General features: G+C 45.0%; 3 protein-coding genes across 3 annotated transcripts in view; all 3 read right to left on the reverse strand.

The window, feature by feature from the left end:
* LOC132837092 (uncharacterized) overlaps positions 1-24,027 on the reverse strand; it is a 475,572-nt gene that overhangs the window by 238,209 nt on the left and 213,336 nt on the right. The gene's annotated exons all lie outside the window — the stretch shown is intronic.
* On the reverse strand, positions 8,945-10,666 carry LOC132837134 (histone H3). Its single transcript, XM_060856835.1, has one exon. It carries the CDS (start codon positions 10,606-10,608, stop codon positions 10,198-10,200), a length of 411 nt encoding a protein of 136 aa, XP_060712818.1. The 5' UTR covers positions 10,609-10,666; the 3' UTR covers positions 8,945-10,197.
* Positions 11,915-12,595, reverse strand: LOC132837306 (histone H1-like). The gene has a single exon (XM_060856978.1). The coding sequence runs from the start codon at positions 12,593-12,595 to the stop codon at positions 11,915-11,917; it is 681 nt and encodes a 226-aa protein (XP_060712961.1).

The raw sequence follows: 24,027 nt of genomic DNA on the forward strand, positions 1-24,027 counted from the left end.
AATGGTGGTATTTTTCATCTGTGTGTAGGGCTATGAGGGAGAGTGGGTCATGTCTTTTTGTGGCTAGCTGGTCATTTTGTGACTATCAACCCCTCAGAAAACAAACAGGAAATGACATCACCACAAACCCCAGGAACCCCATCTTGGAGAATGATATAAATAGAAAGCAGGAGACAACAGTTTTGCTTCACTTGGAGGTCGTCACTGATGATGTTACCTAGCCAGGTAATGAAACATCTGGATATCAAACCTACAGCTCAGCGAGCAAACCTACACCCTAAACCTCAACCTGAGCTACAAACCTTGTGATGTCCTCAAGTCCTCAACTCCCAAATAAGTAGTAACAATTTCCCAGAATCCACAATGTCAAGCTCCTCAGAATCTTTCGATAAGGTCTTGTCTCATTCTCTGAACTTCAATAAGTACAGAAGCAGTCTGCTCACTCTCATCTCCTGAGAAATTCCTCCCATATCCAGGATCAATGTCCCGAACACTCTATGGACTGCCTTTCCCAAAACAAGAGACAAAAGCTATTCACAGGATTCCAAATGTGATCTGACTTGTGTCTTGTACAGTTTTAGCAAAACTTCCATTTTTCTCCCCATTCCCATTAAATAAAAGCCATCTGACTATTTCCTTTCCTGAATACCCACTGAACCTGGATGCTAGTTTTTCATCTGTCAAGCAGAAGGACCAACAATTCTATGCTGCAGAGGTTTTCCCCTCGCTAAATAATATTCACCTCTCCTCATCTTCCTGCCAAAATGCATATATTTTCCCACGTTATATCCCACAGCTCTGGAAGGACTAGAATGAGAGGGGTTTTATGAACCACACCTTAAACATAACCTCCCAAACCAGCCACTTCCACCACCATGAAGGACCGGGGAGCATGTGTATGTGACCAGCACTCCCTCGGGACTCACACAACGTCCCATCATACAGTGCTGGATGAATAGAAATTGCCTCCAATTTAATCAAGAACTTGAGAGCAGAGTCTGTTCGAGAGAGATGTGAGGAATGACTTCGATATGAAAAGGATGGAAAAGGTTGTTAGTTTTCAGTCTGAGGCAGATAAACTTTTGTTCAACAAAGGTATTCAGGGATATGGGCCAAAGGCTGAACTCCACACAGTAGCCATGAGTTCATTCAATAGTAGAACAGCTGAAAGGCTTACTCCTGATCCTTTGTTCACTGAAAGCTGCAGGCCTCAGTCCCTGTTACAGACTTCCTAACTCAACTGTATCACCCCCTCAGGTAACTATCTGAACCAGGCTCTTCCCAACATTAAGGGAACATCACACTTGGAGATCAGCTTTCAGCCACAGAGCCACATCCTCACCGTGACGTGCTATTTACAGTTTAGTAATGTGGCCTGACTCCAACAGTCTCAGCTCAGGTGCTGAAAATCTCATCCAGTCCTTCACAACCTCGAGACTGAATGACCCTAACACACTCCTGATCCACCTCCCACTTTCAACCTCCCTGTAATCTTGAATTCATCCAGTACCCTGCTACCCATGTACTCACTCACACTAAGTTTTGTTCTCCTCACCCTGAGCTCACTGACCTGAAGATGTCACAAATTGAGGAAAAGCAACATTTTTACAAATTTCTTGTCCTTCTTTTCAAATCCTTCTATGATAGTGATAATTCCCATCTCTAATCTCTGCCAGCCACACAATCTTTCAGGATATCTGCACTTACTTAATTTTGGCCTCTTCAACATAGTCAATTAATCTCCCCAACAACAGTGGATGTCCTTTCAGCATGATATGTTTAAAAATCAAATTAAGCACCAAGTCATTGAAATGGAGGGACCAGACCAGGCGAGGTGTTGTAACTGTATGATGTCAGAGCTGGTGGACCCCATTGTGGTTCATAGCTACTACAACCATAACAAGTTGAGGGTTTGCAGGTCAGATTGTTGAGCTGAAGTCTGAGCTCCGAACACTTCCACATATCAGGGAGGGGCAGGATTTGCCTGGATGCTCTGTTTCAGGAGACAATTAGACAATTGATCCGTGGTCACAGACAGAATAGTGTGACTATGAGTGAGGCAGGCAGAAGGAAGCAAAGGGTAGTACTAAATGAGCCTCAGCCCATCAGCTTGTTGAACAGGTTTGAGATTCTTGCTCCTTTTGTGGATGGGAGTGGGGTCTGCAGGGAGGATGAGCAAACTGACCACAGCACTGTGGGAGAGGGAGCCATTCAAGAGGAAGGAGAAAAGAGAAATGCAAGTGTAATCAGGGGAATAGAGACTCTTCCCTGTTGCCAGAATCGAGATGCCCGAAGGCAGATTTGCTTGTCTGGTGCCTGGCTTCACGATAGTCATTTGGGCTGCAGAGGAACGAGACAGTTGTCGATATAGACAGAAAGAGGGAAAAAGTTCTGTTGAAGGAATATGTGCAGCTCAGGGATGAATTAAAAAACAGAATAAAAAATCTCTGGATTACTTCCTGAGCCACAACGTCAGCAAGCTTATAACAGTAAGATGGGTGGGGGTGAAAGACTGGTGTGGGACAAACAGGAGGTTTGAATTTACTGGACACTGGAGTCAGTACTGGGGAAGGATAGAACTGTTCCGATGGGACAGGCTACATGTGAATGATGCTGGGATTAGAGTCCTGGAGAATGGCATAAATAGGGCCTATATACTGGACCTTAAACTAAAACATGGGGGTTGTTTTTCAGCTGCTTGGAAAATTATGGAGAAGTCAAAATGGAGAAGTGCTCAGCACAGGTTAAAGCTTCCACAACAAGAAATAGGACAGAAAGTACGGAAAGGACCAGGAATCTAACTTCAAGATAAGGGGACACCTATGAGAACAGGGACAATTAACACAGGGCTGAGGGACTTGTTCTGTAGACCGTGTGTATTTAGTTACAAGGAAAATCAGCTGGTAGGTCAGACTGAACTTGGCATTCACAATGTTGTAGGTATCAGAGAAAAGGCTGCAGGGGGTTCAGGGCTGGTAACTAATTATCCAAGCTATCAAAAAGGCAATGGGCAGAGTCAGAGGGGTTGTCTTGTTAGCACGAAATAAAATTAAATTGCCAGAAAGAAGGAAAATAGAGTCAGAAAGTGTAGAATCCATTTTATAGAGATCAGGACCCACAAAGGGGAAAAAGATCCTGAAGGAACTTGCGTACAAGCCATTAGCCATTGTCATGATGTAGGGGAGAAAATACATCATAAAAGCATGTAAGGAACTGTTGCAATAATCATGGGGGACTTCAATATGCGGATGGACTGGGAAAAACAGGTTCATAGCAGTTCTCAAGCAAACGTGGAATTATCTGAGAAATTTTTTGTTTGGAGCAGTTTGTGGTAGAGCCCACTCAGGAACAGGCAATTCTGGATTTAGTGATGTGTAACGAGGGAGACTTGATTAGGGAGCTCAAAGTGAAGGAGGCCATGGCCACAATATAATAGAGTTCGCCCTGCAGCTTGAAAGGGAGAAGATTGAATCAGATGTAACGGGATTGCAATTGGGTAAAGGTAACTACAAAGACATGTGGGTGGAGCTGGCCAGAGTTGATTGGAAAGGTGAGCTGACCAACAAAGACAATGGAGCAGCAATGGCAGGAGTTTCTGGGTTAATTCAGGAGACACTGCAGAAATTCATCCCAAGGAAGAAGAAAAATACTAAGGGGAGGATGAGACAACCCTGGTTGACAGGGGAAGTCAGGGAGAACATAAAGGCAACAGAAGCAGCACATAGTGTGGTAAAGATTAGTGGAAGCCAGAAGATTGGGAAGTCTTTGTTAAAAAAACAAAAATAACTTTTAAAAAAGGTGGGGACGGGAAAAGACATGAAATAGGAGAGTAAGCGTGCTATTAATACAGAAGAGGACTGCAGGCAATTTTCTTTGATATCGAAACAGTTACAAAGAGACAAGAGTGGACATTGGACAGCTTGAAAACAATGCGAGAAAAGTAGTAATGGGGAACCATGGCATGGCAGAGGATCTGAAAAGGTTCTTTCCATCAGCTTTTAACAGTGGAAGACACCAGGAACAGACCAGAACTTCAAGGGAAACTTGGGGACAGAAGTGAGTGCATTGGCCATTGGTAAGGGGAAGGTACTGGGAAGCTGAAGGCGCATAAATCCCCAAGACCATATGGACTACACTCCAGATAACTGAAGGAGACAGCGGAGTAGATTGGAGAGGCATTGGTGATGATCTTTCAGAAAGCACTGGAGTCAGGCAGGGTCCCAGATGACTGGAAAATGGCTAGTGCAACACGTGTTTAAGAAATGGAGGCAGAGGCAGGAGACTATATGCTACATAGCTAGAATGTAGTCATTCCTTAGGCCTGAGAATCCCCTGTTTGAAAGTGCGTGGTTAAATAGGGCAGAATCAGCCCAGCTTTGTTAAGGAGAGGTCTTCCCTGACAAATCTGTTTGAATTCTTTGAAGAAGTAACAAGCAAGTTAGACAACACAGAGCCGGTGAATGTAATTGATTTGCATTTCCAGAAGGCCTTTGATAAGGTAGCACACAGCAGGCTGCCTGGCAGAAGGCAGAGAGTCAGGATAAAAGGGTCTTCTACAGAATGGCAGCCGGTGACTCATGGACTTCCACAGGGGTCAGTGTTGGGACCATAACTGTTCATGTTATGCCTTAATGATCTGGACAAAGGAACTGAGGGAATTGTTACCACGTTTGCACATGGGATAGATGTCGGTGGAGGGGCAGGTAGTGCTGAGGAGGTGCGGAGGTGTAGAAGAATTTCAACAGGCTGCAAGAGTGGACATAGAAGTGACAGATGGAATACAATGTGGAAAATTGTGAGGTTATGCACTCTGGTAGAAGGAATAAAGATGTTGATCAGTTTCTGAACAGAGGAAGTCTTCAGAAATCTCAAAGGCAAGGGAGCTTGGGAGTCCTAGTTCAGGAATTCTCTTAAGGTTAACTGGCAGGTTCAGGTAGCAGTTTGGAAGGCAAATGCCATTTTAACATTTATTTCAAGGAGGCTACAATACAAGAGCAGAGATGTACTACTGAGGCTCTATCAGCTCTGGTCAGACTGCATTTGGAATATTGAGAGCAACTTTGGGCCCATTATCTCGGGAAGGACGTGCTCATGTTGGAGGGAGCCCAGAGTACATTTACAAGAATGACCCCAGGATGAAGGACTTGTCAGAAAAACAGCATTTGAGGATAACTCTGGGTCTGTATTCAATAGATTATAGAAGTATGAGGAGGATATAGGAAGGATAGGAAGGCAGGTAAAAGAGAAGGCGGAGTGGTGTTTTTGATTAAGGAAAACATTGCTGCTCTAATTAGAGAAAATATTTCTGAAAAAGATCATCCAGTGAAAATATCTGGGTTAAAATAAGAAAGGGATAATCACCATATTGGGTCTGTACTATAGGCACCCCAACAGTCAGAAGGAAACTGAGGAACAAATATACACAGATTTCAGATATATGTAAGAATATAAAGGCTGTAATAGTAGGTTTTTACAAACATTGTCTGGAAGTACCATTGTGTTAAAGGCTTGGATGGAGAAGAGACTTTTAAAATTCGAAGAAAATTTCTTTATCAACATGTAAATGTTCCGAGAGAAGGAGCTTCATGTTCCAGGATACAAATGCTACAGGAAGCTTAGAAAGTGGGGGCAAGAGAGGAGGGGAGTGGCAGTTTTAATAAGGGATAGCATTACTACTGTACTTAGGGATGGTATTCCTGGGAATATATCCAGGGAGTTATTTGGATGGTACTGAGAAATAAGAAAGGGATGGTCATCTTATTGGGATGATATTATAGACTACCTGATAGTCAGCAAGAAATTGAGAAACAAATTTGTAAGGAGATTTCAGTTCTATGTAAGAATAATATAATGGATATGGTAGTGGATTTTAACATTCCAAATGTAGACAGGGACTGCCATAGTGTTAAGGGTTTAAAAGGAGAGGAATTTATTAAGTGTGTATAAGGAAAGTTTCCTGCTAGAGAAGATGCAAAATTTGACCTAGTCCTGGGAAATAAGGCAGGGCAGGTGACTGAGGTGTCAGTGGGGGAGCAGTTTGGAGCCAGCAACCATAAATCTGTTTGTTTTTAAATAGTGATGGAAAAGGATAGACCGGATCTAAAAGCTGAATTTCAAAATTGGAGGAAGGCTAATTTTGACAGCATTAGGCAAGAACTTTCAAAAGCTGATTAGGGACAGATGTTTGGAAGTAAAGTGAAGGCTGGAAAATGGGAAGCCTTCAAAATGCGATAACAAGAGTCCAGAGTTAGTATATTCCTGTTTGGGTGAAAGGCAAGGCTGGTAAGTGGCGGAAATGTGGGATGACGATAGAAATTGTGATTTTGGTTAAGAAAAAATGAAGCATACGTCAGGTATAGACAGAAGAAATTGAATGAATCCTCAGAGTATAAAGGTCATAGGAGTATCCTTAAGAGAGAAATCCCAAGGGCAAAAAAGGGACATGAGGTAGCTTTGGCAAATAGAAGGAAGGAAAATGCAAAAAGTTTTTCGTAATAGACTTAGGACAAAACAATAACTAGGGAGAGAATAGGGCCTCAGGTCCGGCAGCATCAAAGGAGCAGGCAAATTGACGTTTCGGGCATAAGCCCTTCTTCAGGAATGAGGAGGGTGTGCCAAGCAGGCTAAGATAAGGAGGAGGGATGTTGGGGAGGGGCATTGGGAATATGATCAGTGGAAGGAGGTTAAGGTGAGGGTGATAGGCCAGTGTGGGGTTGGGGGCGGAGAGGTCGGGAAGAAGATTGCAGGTCAAGAAGGTGGTGCTGAGTCTGAGGGTTGGGACTGAGAAAAGGTGGGGGGAGGGGAAATGAGAAAGCTGGAGAAATGTGTATCTGACTCCACTTTGACAGTGGAAAGGATGTTCTCCAATCTGACAACAGTAACATACCTGCTGGTTGTTAGAAGCTGCAAATGTGTTGCTGGTCAAAGCACAGCAGGTTAGGCAGCATCTCAGGAATAGAGAATTCGACGTTTCGAGCATAAGCCCTTCATCAGGATGGTTCCTGATGAAGGGCTTATGCTCGAAACGTCGAATTCTCTATTCCTGAGATGCTGCCTAACCTGCTGTGCTTTGACCAGCAACACATTTGCAGCTGTGATCTCCAGCATCTGCAGACCTCATTTTTTACACGGTTGTTAGAAGCAGCTAGTCACACTTGGCTTTGTACTGAGAGAATATTACATTGATGGACCAAGACAATCATTTGCCTGGAGGAAGACAAGAGGGATATTTCTTATAAATCACCGTCAGCTAAATAGAAAGACATCAACTGATCAATGAAATATTCAGGTCATGATCATGATAATTCTTTGTTTTTAAACAGGGCAAGGTGAACAGAGCAAGGACTGGTTACACTCTAGCTCTGAGCCCCTTCCAGTCTTTGCTTATCTGTTTGCGAAATTCTAAAACAATTTGCTAAGGTACAAAACTAACCAACATCAGCAAGTTCAATATTCATCTCCCAATACATGAACTGTTGGAAGGAAGAACAACAGGCACTACTATCACAATTGGATATACTGTCCTTTAATTACCTACTATTCAATGTCTATTCGCAACAAACAGCATGAAATAGAAGCCAAACAATGAATTTCCGTCAGAGTTAAGGTAATTCAAAACCACAAGAATATCCCACAGCAGCTTCTTCCCGCTCTGTCTCCCTCAGCAGGCCCACACACAGCCTGAGAAAGGCCTCTCTTCCCCCCAGCCCGCTCACTCCAAATTCCGGGACCAGTTCCTGCTCCGCTCACCCTCTTACAAACAGCCCCCGGTTCTCCCTGAACTCACCCCGAATCAATCCCGGTCTCGGAGCCCCCTCTGTGTCCCAGGCTCCCATCCCGATGTGCTGCTGGAAGGAGCCTGCTGTTCCCTCGCTTCCCTGGGCGCTGATCTCTCCATTGCGGTCTGTTTCAAACAAACCTCTTGCACTCACTGAGTCAATGTTCCTCAATGGCAGCGCTGGAGGAGGGCCTCACGCATGCGTTCATCTAATCAGGAATATTTCTGCTTTGGCGGAAGGAGAGCATCGCGCATGCGCGTATGGGTGCAGGAATAAATTATTCACATTAAACTGACTGTGACAGCAGCGGTGATAAATCCAGCGCAATATTGGGGATTGGGATTAAAGCACAAATATTACTTCAAAAAAATATAGATGACTCTTCTTTTCTCGAGAGCAGAGATGACTGCGGTGGGAACACATGATTGAAGTATAAACGATTTACGAGGCGTGTGGGATAGGGTGAATAGAGAGAAGCTGTTTCCCTTGGCGAGCAATAACAAGTCGTGTTTAGGTAATGATATGGTGAGGGTAAGGATTCTCGCTATGGTGAAGGGTTAGACGTAAAGATATTGAGGGAATTTCAGAAAACTCTTTTCACTCAGCAAGTGGTGGAAATCTGGAAGACACTGCATGCGAAGGGAGTGGAGGCCAGAAACCTTAACCTTTAAAAAGTATTTGGAAGAGCACTTCAAATGTCAGTTCCGGAGCCACCATTCACGGTGGGATATGAACGATATCTCCCCAGGCAAACCAAAAAGAAACGTGTCTCCGTCTTCGAGTACTCGGAGCAGATACATCTTACGATTGGCGGTCCATGCCTTTAGTTCTATGCCTAGTAGACTCGAACCTGGGTCTCTGGCGATGTTTTCTCCGATTTCAGATTACAGTAAATGAGGCTTTCTGCTGTCGGTGGGAGATTATCAAAATGAACCGAGATCAAACCAGAGCAGCTGCAGGACTGAGATGGCCAACGTGGAGCTTTTGCTTATGTCAGATCTAGTGCACAAAGGCTCGGCGACATTAAAATATTGTCTAAAGACGATTTATGAGTTTAGCCGGAAGAACGTTCTGTAATGTTTAATCAACATATCGGAGTGCTTTTGAAATGTGAAATGAAGAGATTAAATGCAGATTGCAGTTCTTAGCACTTGTTTTTGTTTCTGCCAGTTCTATAGGCCCAGAAAAGAAAAAAAAAAGTAGAAATAGATGCAGTTAGGCAAATGAATGAGCGAGAGAGATTGTCTGAAGTATATATTTATAACCTAATTAACAAGTATTGATGAATTCCCCTCTGAACAACATTCTCCTTTTTTATACATCATTTTTCTATGTATAACATACTCCATTATTTGTGAAATGGCGGGCTTTTCAAATCGGAAGGAAAGGTGTTGTTGATTTGGCGCTGGCATCGAGTAGAGAATGTGTCCTCTAGTCTCCCTGCCTCTAGGGAGCATATTAAACACCAGTGAACCTTTTTTCTTTCTGTTTGCTGCTATTTGGTCAAGTTACTCTCTAATATTTGATTATTCCGGGAGCGGTAAGCCCCGGTTGGGGTCCGAGCCCTGAGTGTCACCACTGGGAAACAAAAGAAGTGCTCCCTTTCGTACAGACCCACGGGTAGATGCATTACACATTTTTTTTAATTTCCAAAACTCCGCGCGGGTTCTGTTGCAGAATACTGTAAATGAGGCTTTCTGCTGTCGGTTAGAAAGGTTTCAAAACGAACCAGAACAGTCGGCAGACCGGAATTGTTAATGTGGAGCTTTTGCAATAAGGGAGCACGATATTAAAATAATACCTAAAGGCGGCGTTCGTCATTAATGCGATCACGCTGAAGAACGTTCGTGAAATTCTCACAGGGCTGAATAAGGGTATTTACTCCCTCCGAAGACAATCTCGAATACTTCAAATAGCGTCTAGACTCATTACCCGAAAGAAAATGTGCGAATTAATGACTAAGTACGAATGCATTATTTTCCGAAAAGCTCCCGTCGCTGAGCTACATTTCGGCAGGATTTTTAAATTTGAAAAAAAAGGTTGACGATTTGGCGCCATGTTTTCCCGCCAGTTACCTCAGCAATGATCAGCCGATGGGAATACCAAGGGAGACAGTGAGGACAGAGGGGATTTAATCCGGAATCAATACTGCACTGCAATAATGAAGCCATGTGGAAATTACAGAACATTCACAACAGCGTATATTCTAATCACTGCCGCTTGTGCGATGTGTCTTCAACTAACTCCCGTGAAATGTATTACTGACGTCACGCCCGCCCCCTTCAATATTGTTCAAAGACAAAGTTCCAACGACTGCGATCGCTTCCCGCTCTCTCTGGATGGTGTAGTGGCTCTGAAAAGAGCCGTTGTGTTTCTCTCTTTCTCTCGGGGTGAATGTGCAGTGTCGGCCAGGCTCCGTTTAGGCGCGCTCCCCGCGGATCCGGCGGGCCAGCTGGATGTCTTTGGGCATGATGGTGACCCGCTTGGCGTGGATGGCGCACAGGTTGGTGTCCTCAAACAGCCCCACCAGGTAAGCCTCGCTGGCCTCCTGCAGGGCCATCACCGCCGAGCTCTGGAAGCGCAGATCGGTCTTGAAGTCCTGAGCGATCTCTCGCACCAGGCGCTGGAAGGGCAGTTTGCGGATCAGCAGCTCGGTGGATTTCTGGTAGCGGCGGATCTCCCGCAGAGCCACCGTGCCGGGCCTGTAGCGATGAGGCTTCTTCACTCCGCCCGTGGCCGGAGCGCTCTTGCGGGCCGCTTTGGTCGCCAGCTGCTTGCGGGGAGCTTTCCCTCCGGTGGATTTGCGCGCTGTCTGCTTGGTTCTGGCCATTCTCTTCCACTTTCCGTAATAGACACAGGGGCTGCTGCTGTCAATGCCGAGGCTGCTGCGATGCTGTCTATTTAAGGGAACGGAGAACCCGCCCTAGAGCTGGGATTGGATACAGCCCTGTCCCTCAGCCCACAGAGAAACAGCTCCGGAAGGGACAGGAAAGGCACGAAAGGAATTGTTTGGAGTCTTATTGGTTCACTGGAAATGACAGTGGGTCATTGCCCGCTGAATTCACCCTCACAAATCTTGAGAATAAAGTACCCATTCAAACGCAAAACGCCATCCGTCTGCAACTAAGATAAAATTTAATATTTTATAGTAAATCTTTAAAATCTAATTAGCAGTCAGCGCGGACAAGAGGCGGGATCATTGCCTGATCTGTCTGTAACAGGCAGGAAGAAAGGCGGGGTTTAAAACAGCGCAGACAAACTGAACAACCGAACGTTTACCCGCCGTGAATCAATCGAAACAATCCCGCCAATTTAAACATCTTAAAAGCTAATGCAGTGTCCACCGATAAAAAGGACAGAATCTCTCTTTATGATTAAATTACCCACAGTGTGGAGACAGGCCCTTCGGCCCAATCAGTCCCCACAGACCCTCCAAAGAGCAACCCTACCCAGACCCATTCTCCCACATTTACCCCTGACTAATCCACCTAACACTATAGGCAATTTAGCACAGCCAATTTACCTAACCCGCGCATCTTTGGACTGTGGGAGGAAACCAGAGCACTCAGAGGAAACGCACGCAGACACGGGGAGAATGTGCAAACTCCACACAGACGTCCCTGGCGCTTTGAGGCAGCAGTGCTAACCACTGAGCCACCGAGGCTCCCCTGTTTTTTTTAATACCTCCAGATTGTAATTAGCCCGAAGACAATGTGGAATTGCTGCCTGAACTGTCTGTAACAGGCGGGTGGAAGGAACACGCCATGAAAACATGCGCAGCGTCCCAGAATCAAAACTGAACAAAGTCACATTCCTGAACGGGTCAGTGAAATACAAATACTACAATCTGTCACATTCGTGACTCGGTAAGGTTATAAGTCGCGCAGTGAACTAACCAGATGGAGATCAATAAACCTTCCTGGTGTGATACCTTCCCCATTCACAGATCTCCGCTTTCGTAAACCATGGCATGAGTGTGTATTTGAGTTATTCAAGCTCAATTGATATCTAAGGTAGGTCTGCGTTCGTTGCCGGAACGGAGAACATTGGATCCGCGCTCAGCTCTTCCCTGAGAGATGTGGGTGGCTCTGATAAGAGCCTTTGGGTTCAGATGGTTACATGTTACACTGACTGGTTCATTTTTTTGTTGCTGTCTTGGTCACTTTTGCTTTGGGCTTGGCCTTGCTTTGAGCCGGTTTGCTGAGGGGTTTGGAGGCTTTAGGGCCCTTGGTCTTTTTCACCTTCTTCACGGGAGTCCGTTTCTTTGGCGCTGCTTTGCTCACCGCTTTCTTTGGCGGTGTCGTCTTCTTGCCGCTCGCTTTCTTGGCTGGGGATTTCTTGGCTGTCGCTTTCTTGGTTGGTGATTTCTTGGCTGTCGTTTTCTTGGCCAGGGATTTCTTTGCTGTGGCCTTCTTGGCCGGTGATTTCTTCACGGCCGGTTTCTTGGCGGCCGCTGATGTTCCCGCCTTCTTTCCCGCTTTTGCCTTCACTGGATTCTTAGGGAGTTTGAAGGAGCCGGAGACGCCCTGGCCCTTGACCAGGACAAGGGAGCCGTTCGCCAGGCACCTCCTGATACTCATCTTAATCTGGACCTTCCGCTTCTCCACATCGATCCCTCTTCTCTCCAGCGCCTTCTTTACAGCGGACAGAGACGTCCCTTTGCGATCCTTGATATCCCCGACAACGTTCAGAATCAGCTCTCCCAACCCGGGACCGGGTGTTTTTTTTCTGGAAGCTGCCGCCTTTTTCTTGGGAGCCTTGGCTTTGGTGGGAGCGGAGGCTGGAGGAGCTGTTTCGGCGGCTGCACTGTCGCTCATGTTGAGAACTCTGCGCTGAATCTCTCTCTGGGTCTGAACTGGGTCAGCAATGAAGCTGCTGGCGGCGGCACTGAGCAACTTCAAGGCAGCGAGCGGACGGCGCAGGGACAACCTGCCGTCAGCTCCCTGATCCTGCTGCCTCTCTGTGTTTCTCTAACGGCCTGAGCTCTCCGTTTCCTCTGAAATTCCGCATCTCCAGAGAGCCAGGCTCGATCGCTCCTGGGAGAAAGTGAACATTGCCAATGCTGGAGATCAGAGCTGAAACATGTGTTGCTGGAAAAGCGCAGCAGATCAGGCAGCATCAAAGGAGGAGGAGAATCGACGTTTCGGGCATAAGCCCTTCTTCTCTGATGCTCGATCGCTTCTGACCCAGACAAAGGAAGGTTTGCGAATGAAAAGTTTTCACTCGAATAGGTGGCTCCGCTGTCGAATTGAACGCATTTTGCTGCCGCACAGATAGAGCTCTTTGAGCTGAGCGATGACGTTATCGGTACTTTTAGACTTAAGTCTTGAAATCAACAAATATATTGTCTTAAATTCTACCTTTGGGGTCTAGTGGGGGAGCCGGGGAATAAGCTGAATTGAAAATGTTTTTGATTTTCAAAAGAGAGAAACAGAAATATCATAATATTAGCGGACACACAACTACAGTTACGGTCGCCCTTTTCCGACAGTCTCTCTGACACAATATTCGCATTCACACAGTCACACGCCAGAAATATCACCAAATGTAAGTGTGGAAGGATAGAATTTCTCCTCCTTTCAGCCTTTGTTGCGATGTCCAGTGAGTTAGTTGTAATTTTTGTCCTCTGTAACTGTTACAGTCTCATCCGCGCAAATGCTGACATCCTCAAAGATGGCCAATCGATTTGTCAAGTTTAGGAGACAGAACAGAATGCACTGGAACAGGCCCTTCATGTCCATGCTGACTCTAGCAGATCCTGAATACTATTTTGCCAAATGCTTCGCAATTGAAGCTTTCAATTTGATTTTTTCCCTGCAGGCTGACTGGTCTATAGTTCACAATTTTATATCTATCTCCCTTTTCCATTGGATTGCTTACACTAGCTAGCCCCCAATCTGTGTAACTTATTGCAGAGCTTATAGAATCTTGGAACGTGACCATCACTGCATCCACTATTACTCAGCCGACTACATTAAATACTCTGGGACCTAGATAATCAAGGTCTGGTGCTTCCCAACCTTCAATCCTATCCACTGTCCCAACATCATTTCCCAAATAATACTGATTTGGTTCAGTTCTTCCCTCTCACAAAACCTACCAATATCACTACCATGTTAGTTGTGTGAACATTTGTGAACAGAGAACAATAGTATGTTCGCGATTTTTGAGACATTTTCATTCCCCATTTTGAACTCCCGTCTTTTATTATGTAAGTGTCACGTGGTCCTCTTTGCCAACCTATTTATGTTTATTTCTGTCTTTACACATTTACTGGTGTTTTGACAGTTTTTAAAAATACTTTCCATGACATTATAGTTTTCTTCATTTGTTCTTTGTTAGTTAAATCCCTTTTCGCAGTCATTTGCTGAATTTGGAACTGTTTGCAGCCTACCCGTCTTGCTATATTTCTTCCCAAATTGTAGGCCTTTTCTTTGGACCAAAAACTATCTTAAATAGTCGTTTCAAGTTTCACACATTCTTTTTTATAGGAGAGAGACCAGAATTGCAAATAATATTCCAAAAGTGGCATTACCAATGTTCTGTACACCCCATAACATCTTCTCCTAAGTCACATGCTCAAAGCTCTGACTAGTAAAGAAAAACATATAAATGCCTTCTTTGCTATCCTATCTTACTTTAGGATAGCAAAAGTATCCTAAAGTTCAAGCAACAACGAACCTGCATTCCAACGTCTCTTTGTTCAGCAACACTCCACAGGACCTTTATATTTAGTGTTTAGTCCTGCCCTGATTTGCCTTTCCAAATTGCAGCACCTCATATTGATTTAAATTGAACTCATTATGCCACTCCTGGATCCCGGGGCCCATCTGATCGAAATCCTGCTATATTCTGAGGTAGCCTTCTTTGCTGTACAGTACACCTACAATTTTTATGTAATCTGCAAACTTACTAACAATACCTGGAACCTCACATCCAAATCATTCATAATAATCTGGAGGTGCTGGTGCTGGACTCGGGTGTGCAAAGTTAAAAATGACACTCCACCAGGTTTATTTGGAAGTACAAGCTTTCTAAATACAGACACCTGATTGATTACACCTTTTTTTTAGATAGATTACTTACAGTGTGGAAACAGGCCCTTCAGCCCAACAAGTCCACACCGACCCGCCGAAGCAAAACCCACCCATACCCCTACATTTGCCCCTTGCCTAACACTACGGGTAATTTACCGTGGTGGTAATGGTAATGGCCAATTCACCTGACCTGCACATTTTTGGACTTGTGGGAGGAAACCGGAGCACCCGGAGGAAACCCACGCAGACACGGGGAGAACGTGCAAACTCCACACAGTCAGTCGCCTGAGGCGGGAATTGAACCCGGGTCTCTGGCGCTGTGAGGCAGCAGTGCTAACCACTGTGCCACCGTGCCGCTTGAGGAGTAGCACTCCGAACGTTTGTATTTCTAAATAAACCAGTTGGAATATAACCTGGTGTTCTGTCAGTTTTTAACAAAAATCATTTATATAAATGATGAAAAGCAGTGGACTCAGCAGTGATCCTTGTAGCACATCACTTGTCACAGGCCTTCAGTCTGAAAAGCATCCCTCCACCACCACCCTCTACCTTCGAACAAGTTCTGTGTCCAAATGGCTAGTTCTCCCTATATTCCATGTGATCCAATCTAGCTAACCAATTTCTCATGGGGAACCTTATTAAAAACCTTACTGAAGGCCATTTAGATCACATCCACCACTTTGCCCTCATCAGTCCTCTTCTTTACCCATTCAAAAAAACTCAATCGAGTTAGTGATACATGACTTGCCACGCAGAAAGCCATGTTGACTATCCCTAATCAATCCTGGACTTTCAAAAAGATGTAATCCTGTCTCTCAGAATCCCCTCAACTATTTGCCTACTGTTGATGTTACGCTCACTGTTTAATACTTCCCTGGCTTTTCCTTACCACCTTTCTTAATTAGTGGCACCACGTTTGCCATCCTCCAATCTTTTTGCACTTCACCTGTGACTATGGATGATACAAATATCTCAGCATGGGGCCCAACAATCACTTCCCTAGCTTATGACCGTGTTCCAGGGTACTCCTGATCGGGTGCTCGTGCTTTATCCACCTTTTCTGTTTAAAATCATCCAGCAGCACCTCCTCTGTATTACGGATTTTTAAAAAAGATGTCACTATCTGTTTTCCCACATTCTATATCTTCCATTTCCTTCTCCTCAGTAATCATTCACTTAGTATCTCCAACATTTCATTTTCTTTCACACTTAGGCTGCCTTGCTAATCTTTGCTGGGCCCTCTTCTTTCCTTGTTTACCCTTTTGCCCTTCATGTATTTAGAAAATGTATTTGAATTCTCCTTAACACTATTTGCCAAAGCTATGTTATGTCCCTTTTTTGCCCTCCTCATTTCCTTCTTAAGTATATCCCTACTGCCTCTATACTCTTCGAAGCATTCACCCAACCTCTCCTATATTTAACTAATATATGCTTCCTTCTTATTTGGACCAAAACCTCAACTTCTTTTCTCATGCAGCATTTCCTACACCTACCAGTCATGCCTTTCACCCGAACAGGAACATACTGTCTCTGTACCCTCATCTTCTCATTTTTGAAGGCTTCCCATTTTCCAGCCATCAGTTTGCCTGTGCAAATCTGCCCTCAGTCAACTTTTGAAAGTTTTTGCACAATGGTCCCACAATTAGCCTTCCTCCAAATTTGAAATTTAACTTTTTGATCTGACCTATCCTTTTCCATCAGAGTTTTAAAACGAATAAAATTATGATCGTTGATCACAAAGTGCTCCCCCACTGACACATCATTATTTCACAAGAGTAGGCCAGGATTTGCACCTTGTCTAGAAGATACATCCACATGCTGAATTAGAACGTTTTCTTTTACACACTTTGAACATTTCTGTATGTCTAAACCATTAACAATATGGTAGCCATCATCTATGTTTGCAACGTTAAAACCCCTAACCATTATTCCTGCAGATCTAAGATCTCCTGACAAATTTGTTTCTCAATTTCCTGCTGACTGTTAGGGTGTCTACAGTCCAATCCCAATAAGGTGATCAAACCCTTTCTTAATTCACAGTTCCATCCAAATAATTTCATGAATATAAGCCCAGAAATATCCTCCCTCATTATAGCTATGATCTTATCTCTTACCAAAATGTCACTCCACATTTTCTCTTACTGACCCCTCCCCCCATCCTTTCTATGACATTTGATTCCTGGAACATTGAGCTGCCAGTTGTGTCATCCACAAACTATGACTCCGTACTTGCTATGATATCCCAATTCCAATCCCATTTTCCTAACCATGTCCTGAGTTCATCATCCTTCCCTGTTAGGCCTCTTGCATTGAAATAAGTGCAGTATCAATCCAAACTCATTCTTTGCTATATTCCTGTCTGCCCTGAGTGTTTGACTTACCGATTCACCAGGCTCAGATTGATATCTTTGTTCACTATCTCCCCGGTTCCCACTGACCTCACCCTAAGCTCACACCTTACTATTTTATCCCCTCCTCAGCACCTCAAGGAAATGTCTCTGCCAATATAGTAGATCCCTTCCAATTCAGGTGTATTCCATCCTTTTTCTACAAGTCGCGTCTTTCCCAGAAGAGATTCCAATGATCCAAAAATGTGAACACCTCTCCCCTGCACCATCTCCTGAGTTGCTCATTCCTCTGCTCTATCATTCTATTCCTACCCTCACTCGCTCGTAGAAGCGTGTGTAATCCAGATATTACTATCGGAGAGGACCTCCTTTCTAAATTCTTGCCTCTCTTCCTTATTCTTCCTTCGAAATATCATCCCTTTCCCTTCCTGTGTAGTTAGTTCCAATGTGTGAGCCCCTTTGTGAATATCCTGCACTCTCTCCGAGATATCCTTGATCCTGACACCAGGGAGGCAACGCACTATTCTGATTTCACGCTATCGACCTGACAGACGTCTGTCTGTGCCGCTGACAAAGAGATTCGAGTTTTGTAATTTGTAAAAGGAGGACCTTCCAAATCGCGACTACTTCCATCTAAAACGATAAAGGCAGCTGATGTCAGGGAACACCGCCTTGATATCGGACAAGTTCCCCTCTAAGGAACTTACCATGCCGACGTGGAAATAAAACCGCTTTCTTTCACTGTCACTGGATCAAGACCCTGGAATTCCCTATTCATGGCATTGTGGGCAGCACATGGACAACGGCTGTTCCAGAAGGTGGCTCAACACCGCCTTCTTAAAGAGATGGAGAATAAATGGTAGGCTCAGCCAGCGACATCCACGTTCCGGGAGTGAATAAACAAAAACAGCTGGGGTCTCTCGTTGTGGCATACAATACATTAGAAGGTTTCTGTCTGCAGCATACCTGACAATAAAATCTATCATCCATGACAAACTAAATCGTGTCCCAGAGATGTTATTGCACACCTGGTCTGACTTTTGCACGGGCCTCCTGACCCAGAAATAAGCACTGACACTGTGATGCAAGGTTCTCTCCATCAGTTATTTTCTGCCTTCGTAAGAATGTTCCACTCATTCCATCTCTCTGTATGTTACTTTGGGTAAGGAGTTAATATTCGTGGACGAGAGGTCAGCAGGATTAAATACCACAGTTAACATTTGATCAGACGTGATGTTATCGAATGGGGGAGCACAGAAGTTGGGAGGAGTGGCCGCCAGTTTCTCCGTTCCCTGATCAGATTGTGAGAGAGCCGGAGGGAGGAGTTATTAACATGACCCGGGAATGAGCTCCACTGGCGCTTCATAAAGGGGCAATGTCCCAGCTTGAAACGTTCTCTGCCCTTTCCCCCACAACTCCAGTTCCTTTGGTTAAACTGGGAAAAAAGGGAATTGGAGAAATGACCAAATGATTTTTGTTTCTGGGAAGTTTAGGGAAAACATCGAATGTACAATGCTCATCGCAAGATCGCCTCCCCCAAAGCTGATTGTTCCTGACCAGAGGAGCGCATGCGTGATTTCCTACCCCAGTGCTGCCATTGTGGAGCATTTACTCAGTGAGTGCAAGAGGTTTGTTTGAAACAGACCGCAATGGAGAGATCAGCGCCCAGGGAAGCGAGGGAACAGCAGGCTCCTTCCAGCAGCACATCGGGATGAGAGCCTGGGACACAGAGGGGGCTCCGACGCCGGAGTGAGTTCAGGGAGAACCGGGGGCTGTTTGTAAGAGGCCGAGCGGAGCAGGAACTAGTCCCGGAACTTGGAGTGAGCGGGCTGGGGGGGGAAGAGAGAGGCCTTTCTCGGGCTGTGTGTGGGCCTGCTGAGGGACACGGAGCAGGAAGAAGCTGCTGTGGGACATTCTTGTGGATTTTAATCCCCCAAACACTGATGGGAATTCATTGTTTGACTTCTGTTTCACGCTGTGTATTGCGAATTGACATTGGAATAAAGGACAGTAGAAACAAATGTGATAATCCTGTGAAGGATAAATATAGCAGGCACCGGATAAACGTCTCCAAGTATGTGAAATCGTGCCCAGTATTTGTTTTTCAAGTTAATGTATTGGGAGCTGGACATTGAACTGTGTAACCATTATATCCATATGTTTATGAGTTTATTTTATCTATGTGAAATGTTTTAGAACTTGCGAAACAGAAAAAGACTGGCAGCAGCTGAGGGCTCGAGTGGAACCAGGATCTGCACTGTTCACCTTGCCCTGGTCAAAAACAAAGAATTATAATAATCATGACCTGAATATTGCATTGATCATTTGATATCTTCCTACTCCGCTGCTAGTGATGTACGGGAGCTCTCCCCTTTGTCTTTCTCCAGGCAAACACTTGATGGATCAATCCAAGAGTGACCAGCTGCTTCTCACACCCAGCAGGTATGTTACCACTGTCAGAGAGTAGAAGGTCTTTTCCTCTCTCTGAGTGGATTGAGTCAGATACACATTGAGCTCCATTTCCAGAAATATACATTCAATCCAAGAGTTAAACACAACTGACGATATATAAATCTATATTATTTTGCACTGTTCTCAGTGTTTACCACGACAGTCACAGTAAATTCCATTATTCAAAACCAATTATCATTTATAAGATTAGAAGCAGGTTAAACTGTATGCTTATAATAAATATACATTTATGAGCTGCATTAAATTTATATGTAGATTTGGCATTTTTAAAGTTACAATTAGTTAGAACAAACCAATCATAGTGTTACATGGTAATAACCAATATACATATGAAGTGTGTGTTTGGGTGCAGATATAGAAGCAATATTGGACATTTATTCTTTTGATAAACATTTGTCATGTACAAAGACAATAATCAAGCAATGTAAATTTCAAATTAACCTCTTGGTCAAGCCTTATTTGCAGAGGATGCTTCTAGAGAGGATGCTCATTCACATACATGCATACACGTCTGTGTCTTTCTCTGTCTCTTTCATTCTCACTCTCAGTTGAAAATGTTTTGCTGGTTAAAGCACAGCAGGTCAGGCAGCATCCAAGGAACAAGAAATTCGATGTTTCGGGCATAAGCCCTTCATCAGGAATGAGGAGAGGGTGCCAGGCAGGTTAAGATAAAAGGTAGGGAGGAGGGACTTGGGGGAGGGGCGATGGAGATGTGATAGGTGGAAGGAGGTCAAGGTGAGGGTGATAGGCCGGAGTGGGGTGGGGGCGGAGAGGTTAGGAAGAAGATTGCAGGTTAGGAGGGCGGTGCTGAGTTGAGGGAACCAACTGAGACAAGGTGGGGGGAGGGGAAATGAGGAAACCGCATGGGCCCCAGCTATGCCTGTCTCTTCGTAGGATATGTGGAACAGTCCATCTTCCGCAACTACACTGGCACCACCACCCCCCCAACCTTTTCCTCCGCTACATCGATGACTGTATCGGCGCTGCCTCGTGCTACAACGAGGAGGTTGAACAGTTCATCAACTTTACTAACACCTTCCATCCCGACCTCAAATTCACCTGGACTATCTCAGACTCCTCCCTCCCCTTCCTAGACCTTTCCATTTCTATCTCAGGCGACCGACTCAACACAGACATCTACTATAAACCGACTGACTCCCACAGCTATCTGGACTACACCTCCTCCCACCCTGCCCCCTGTAAAAACGCCATCCCATATTCCAATTTCCTTCGGCTCCGCCGCATCTGCTCCCAGGAGGACCAGTTCCAACACCGCACAGCCCAGATGGCCTCCTTCTTCTAGGACCGCAGATTCCCCCCAAACGTGATCGACGATGCCCTCCACCGCATCTCCTCCACTTCCCGCTCCTCCGCCCTTGAGCCCCGCCCCTCCAACGGCCACCAAGACAGAACCCCACTGGTTCTCACCTACCACCCCACCAACCTCCGTATACAACGTATCATCCGCCGTCATTTCCACCATCTCCAAACGGACCCCACCACCAGGGATATATTTCCCTCCCCTCCCCTATCAGCGTTCCGCAAAGACCACTCCCTTCGTGACTCCCTCGTCAGGTCCACACCCCCCACCAACCCAACCTCCACTCCCGGCACCTTCCCCTGCAACCGCAGGAAATGTAAAACTTGCGCCCACACCTCCTCCCTCACATCCCTCCAAGGCCCCAAGGGATCCTTCCATATCCGCCACAAGTTCACCTGTACCTCCACACACATCATCTATTGCATCCGCTGCATCCAATGTGGCCTCCTCTACATTGGGGAGACGGGCCGCTTACTTGCGGAATGCTTCAGAGAACACCTCAGGGACGCCCGGACCAACCAACCCAACCACCCCGTGGCTCAACACTTTAACTCTCCCTCCCACTCCACCGAGGACATGCAGGTCCTTGGACTCCTCCACCGGCAAAACATAACAACACGACGGTTGGAGGAAGAACGCCTCATCTTCCACCTGGGAACCCTCCAACCACAAGGGATGAACTCGGATTTCTCCAGTTTCCTCATTTCCCCTCCCCCCACCTTGTCTCAGTTGGTTCCCTCAACTCAGCACCGCCCTCCTAACCTGCAATCTTCTTCCTAACCTCTCCGCCCCCACCCCACTCCGGCCTATCACCCTCACCTTGACCTCCTTCCACCTATCACATCTCCATCGCCCCTCCCCCAAGTCCCTCCTCCCTACCTTTTATCTTAACCTGCCTGGCACCCTCTCCTCATTCCTGATGAAGGGCTTATGCCCGAAACGTCGAATTTACTGTTCCTTGGATGCTGCCTGACCTGCTGTGCTTTAACCAGCAACACATTTTCAACTGTGATCTCCAGCATCTGCAGACCTCATTTTTTTTACCCATTCTCACTCTCAGCCTAGTGTTGATGAAAACACACTTTATGCATGCTCCCATTCTGGTTGAGGGCCTGAGTATTGCAGAAGCATTTCCACACTTTTTACTGTACGAAACACTGATTGATAAGACATTACACCCACCTCATAAAGTGCATCAGATCATGACATGCAGGCCTGGAAACACAAAGAAACATGCAATGTCGGTGTGATATTGACCAGTACCACTCTTCGCAGTGATACAGATTGGCAGCACACCAGAAACCTCACTCACATTCAGCCAGTTAATGGTTAAAGGTAGAAAAATGCAATTTAAGCCAACAAATACTTCCAGATATGACAGTCATAAATTGACTGACCAAATTATTAATCGCTTCAGAAGATGTTGTATTAGATGTTAAATTATTGCAGTGGCGAGCAGCAACTGACAAAGACTTATACGCACACAATGTCAAATTAAACCTGATATTTAATACAGTAAAATTCAAATTCTTTGCAAAGGTAAGTATTGAACCAACATTACTCCTTCAATCACACAGGTTTAGCGAACAATGAACTGGTTTATCCTACACCCTGTCTGAGAAAACACAACTGAACGTAGAAAGAGAATGGCATCCATATACTCGACTCATCACTGTTGCACGCAGAGCAAAAGTGGCAATATATGTATTCAAAGGCCGATAACTGCAGAACTAATCTCAAATTGGCATTTACACTGAGACACTGTCAGTGAGTGGATGAAGTTCAGAATCCCAAACAGTTAGCGGAAATTAGTATGTAGAACAGATAAAAAATAGAATGTCCCAGCACAGACACAACAGGCTGAATGTCCATACCAATTCTGTGATTGAGTCATAAATCACAAAATGCATATGAGTTTAAGGCCCAATCACAACACCCTAAGAACTGCTATCACAGATATACATCAAGTCCTAAACTCTCGTATGGACACAACTGAAACTGACACACATCGATTGATATCTGCTCTCACATATTCACATTGCAGCAACTGAAAAGGAGAGAACAATAATCAGGCATACACACATACGACAGGTACAGGTTGACAACTAGACTAACACATTCGCGGAGCAAAACCTGACAAGTACAGTATGATAAATGAATTTGCATATTTATAAACACGAAGCTGGTAGATACAAATTAATAACTGCACTCTCAAATGCACAGAGCAGAATCTGACAGGGACAGGTTGGTTACTAACTCACACATGCAGGTGGTAGTAAATTTCGGAGAAAGATTGATAACTACAAGATAGAGCAGTAAAGAAAAAAAGAAATGTTATTAACTCCAAGACTGCATGTACAGAACTCGTTTTTGGAAATCGGAAAACTGCTGACTCACCACAACTACAAACTGTCCCCTGTACAGTGATTGAGTACAGTTCTTTTGTTCGACCAGAGCAGAAGGCGGGAAGAAAAAACAAACTTTGGCCTTTCACACGAACTGCAGTAAATTGAAAATTGAACTTTCTCCCAGTTCCCACCCACACACTATTGTTCAGACTCACCTTCTGGGTAAAGCAGCAATCTACCTGCACTTAACTCAACTGTATTCATTGCACACAATGTGGTCTCCGCCGTACAGGGGAGACAAAACACGACTGGACCATCAGTTTATGGAGCGCCTAGTTTCCCAAAGCCCTCTCCTTCATCAGCCCACCATTTTCCACGCTGACCATCCTTTCCTTTATAGGATTGGGAGGTCATGTTGCGGCTGTACAAAGCATTGGTCGGCCAATTTTGGAAATTTCTGATGCAATTCTGATCATCCTCCTATTGGAAGGATATTGGGAAACTTGAAAGGGTTCCGAAAATATTCACAAATATGTTGCCAGGATTGGAGAGTTTGAGTAATGGAGACAGAATGATTAGGCTGGAGCAGTTTTCCCTGGAGCTTCGGAGACTGAAGGGTGAACTTATGGAGGTTTATAAAATCATGAAGGCCATGGACAGGATAAATAGCGAAAATATTTTCTTGCGATGGGAGAGTCCAGAACTAGAGTGCATAGATTTAGG

This window comes from Hemiscyllium ocellatum, chromosome 49, assembly GCF_020745735.1.
Source record: "Hemiscyllium ocellatum isolate sHemOce1 chromosome 49, sHemOce1.pat.X.cur, whole genome shotgun sequence".
In the NCBI taxonomy this organism is placed as follows: Eukaryota; Metazoa; Chordata; class Chondrichthyes; order Orectolobiformes; family Hemiscylliidae; genus Hemiscyllium; species Hemiscyllium ocellatum.

Coding starts and splice junctions, on each gene's coding strand:
- LOC132837134 (XM_060856835.1), bottom strand. CDS start 10,608: ATGGCCAGAACCAAGCAGACAGCGCGCAAATCCACCGGAGGGAAAGCT.
- LOC132837306 (XM_060856978.1), bottom strand. CDS start 12,595: ATGAGCGACAGTGCAGCCGCCGAAACAGCTCCTCCAGCCTCCGCTCCC.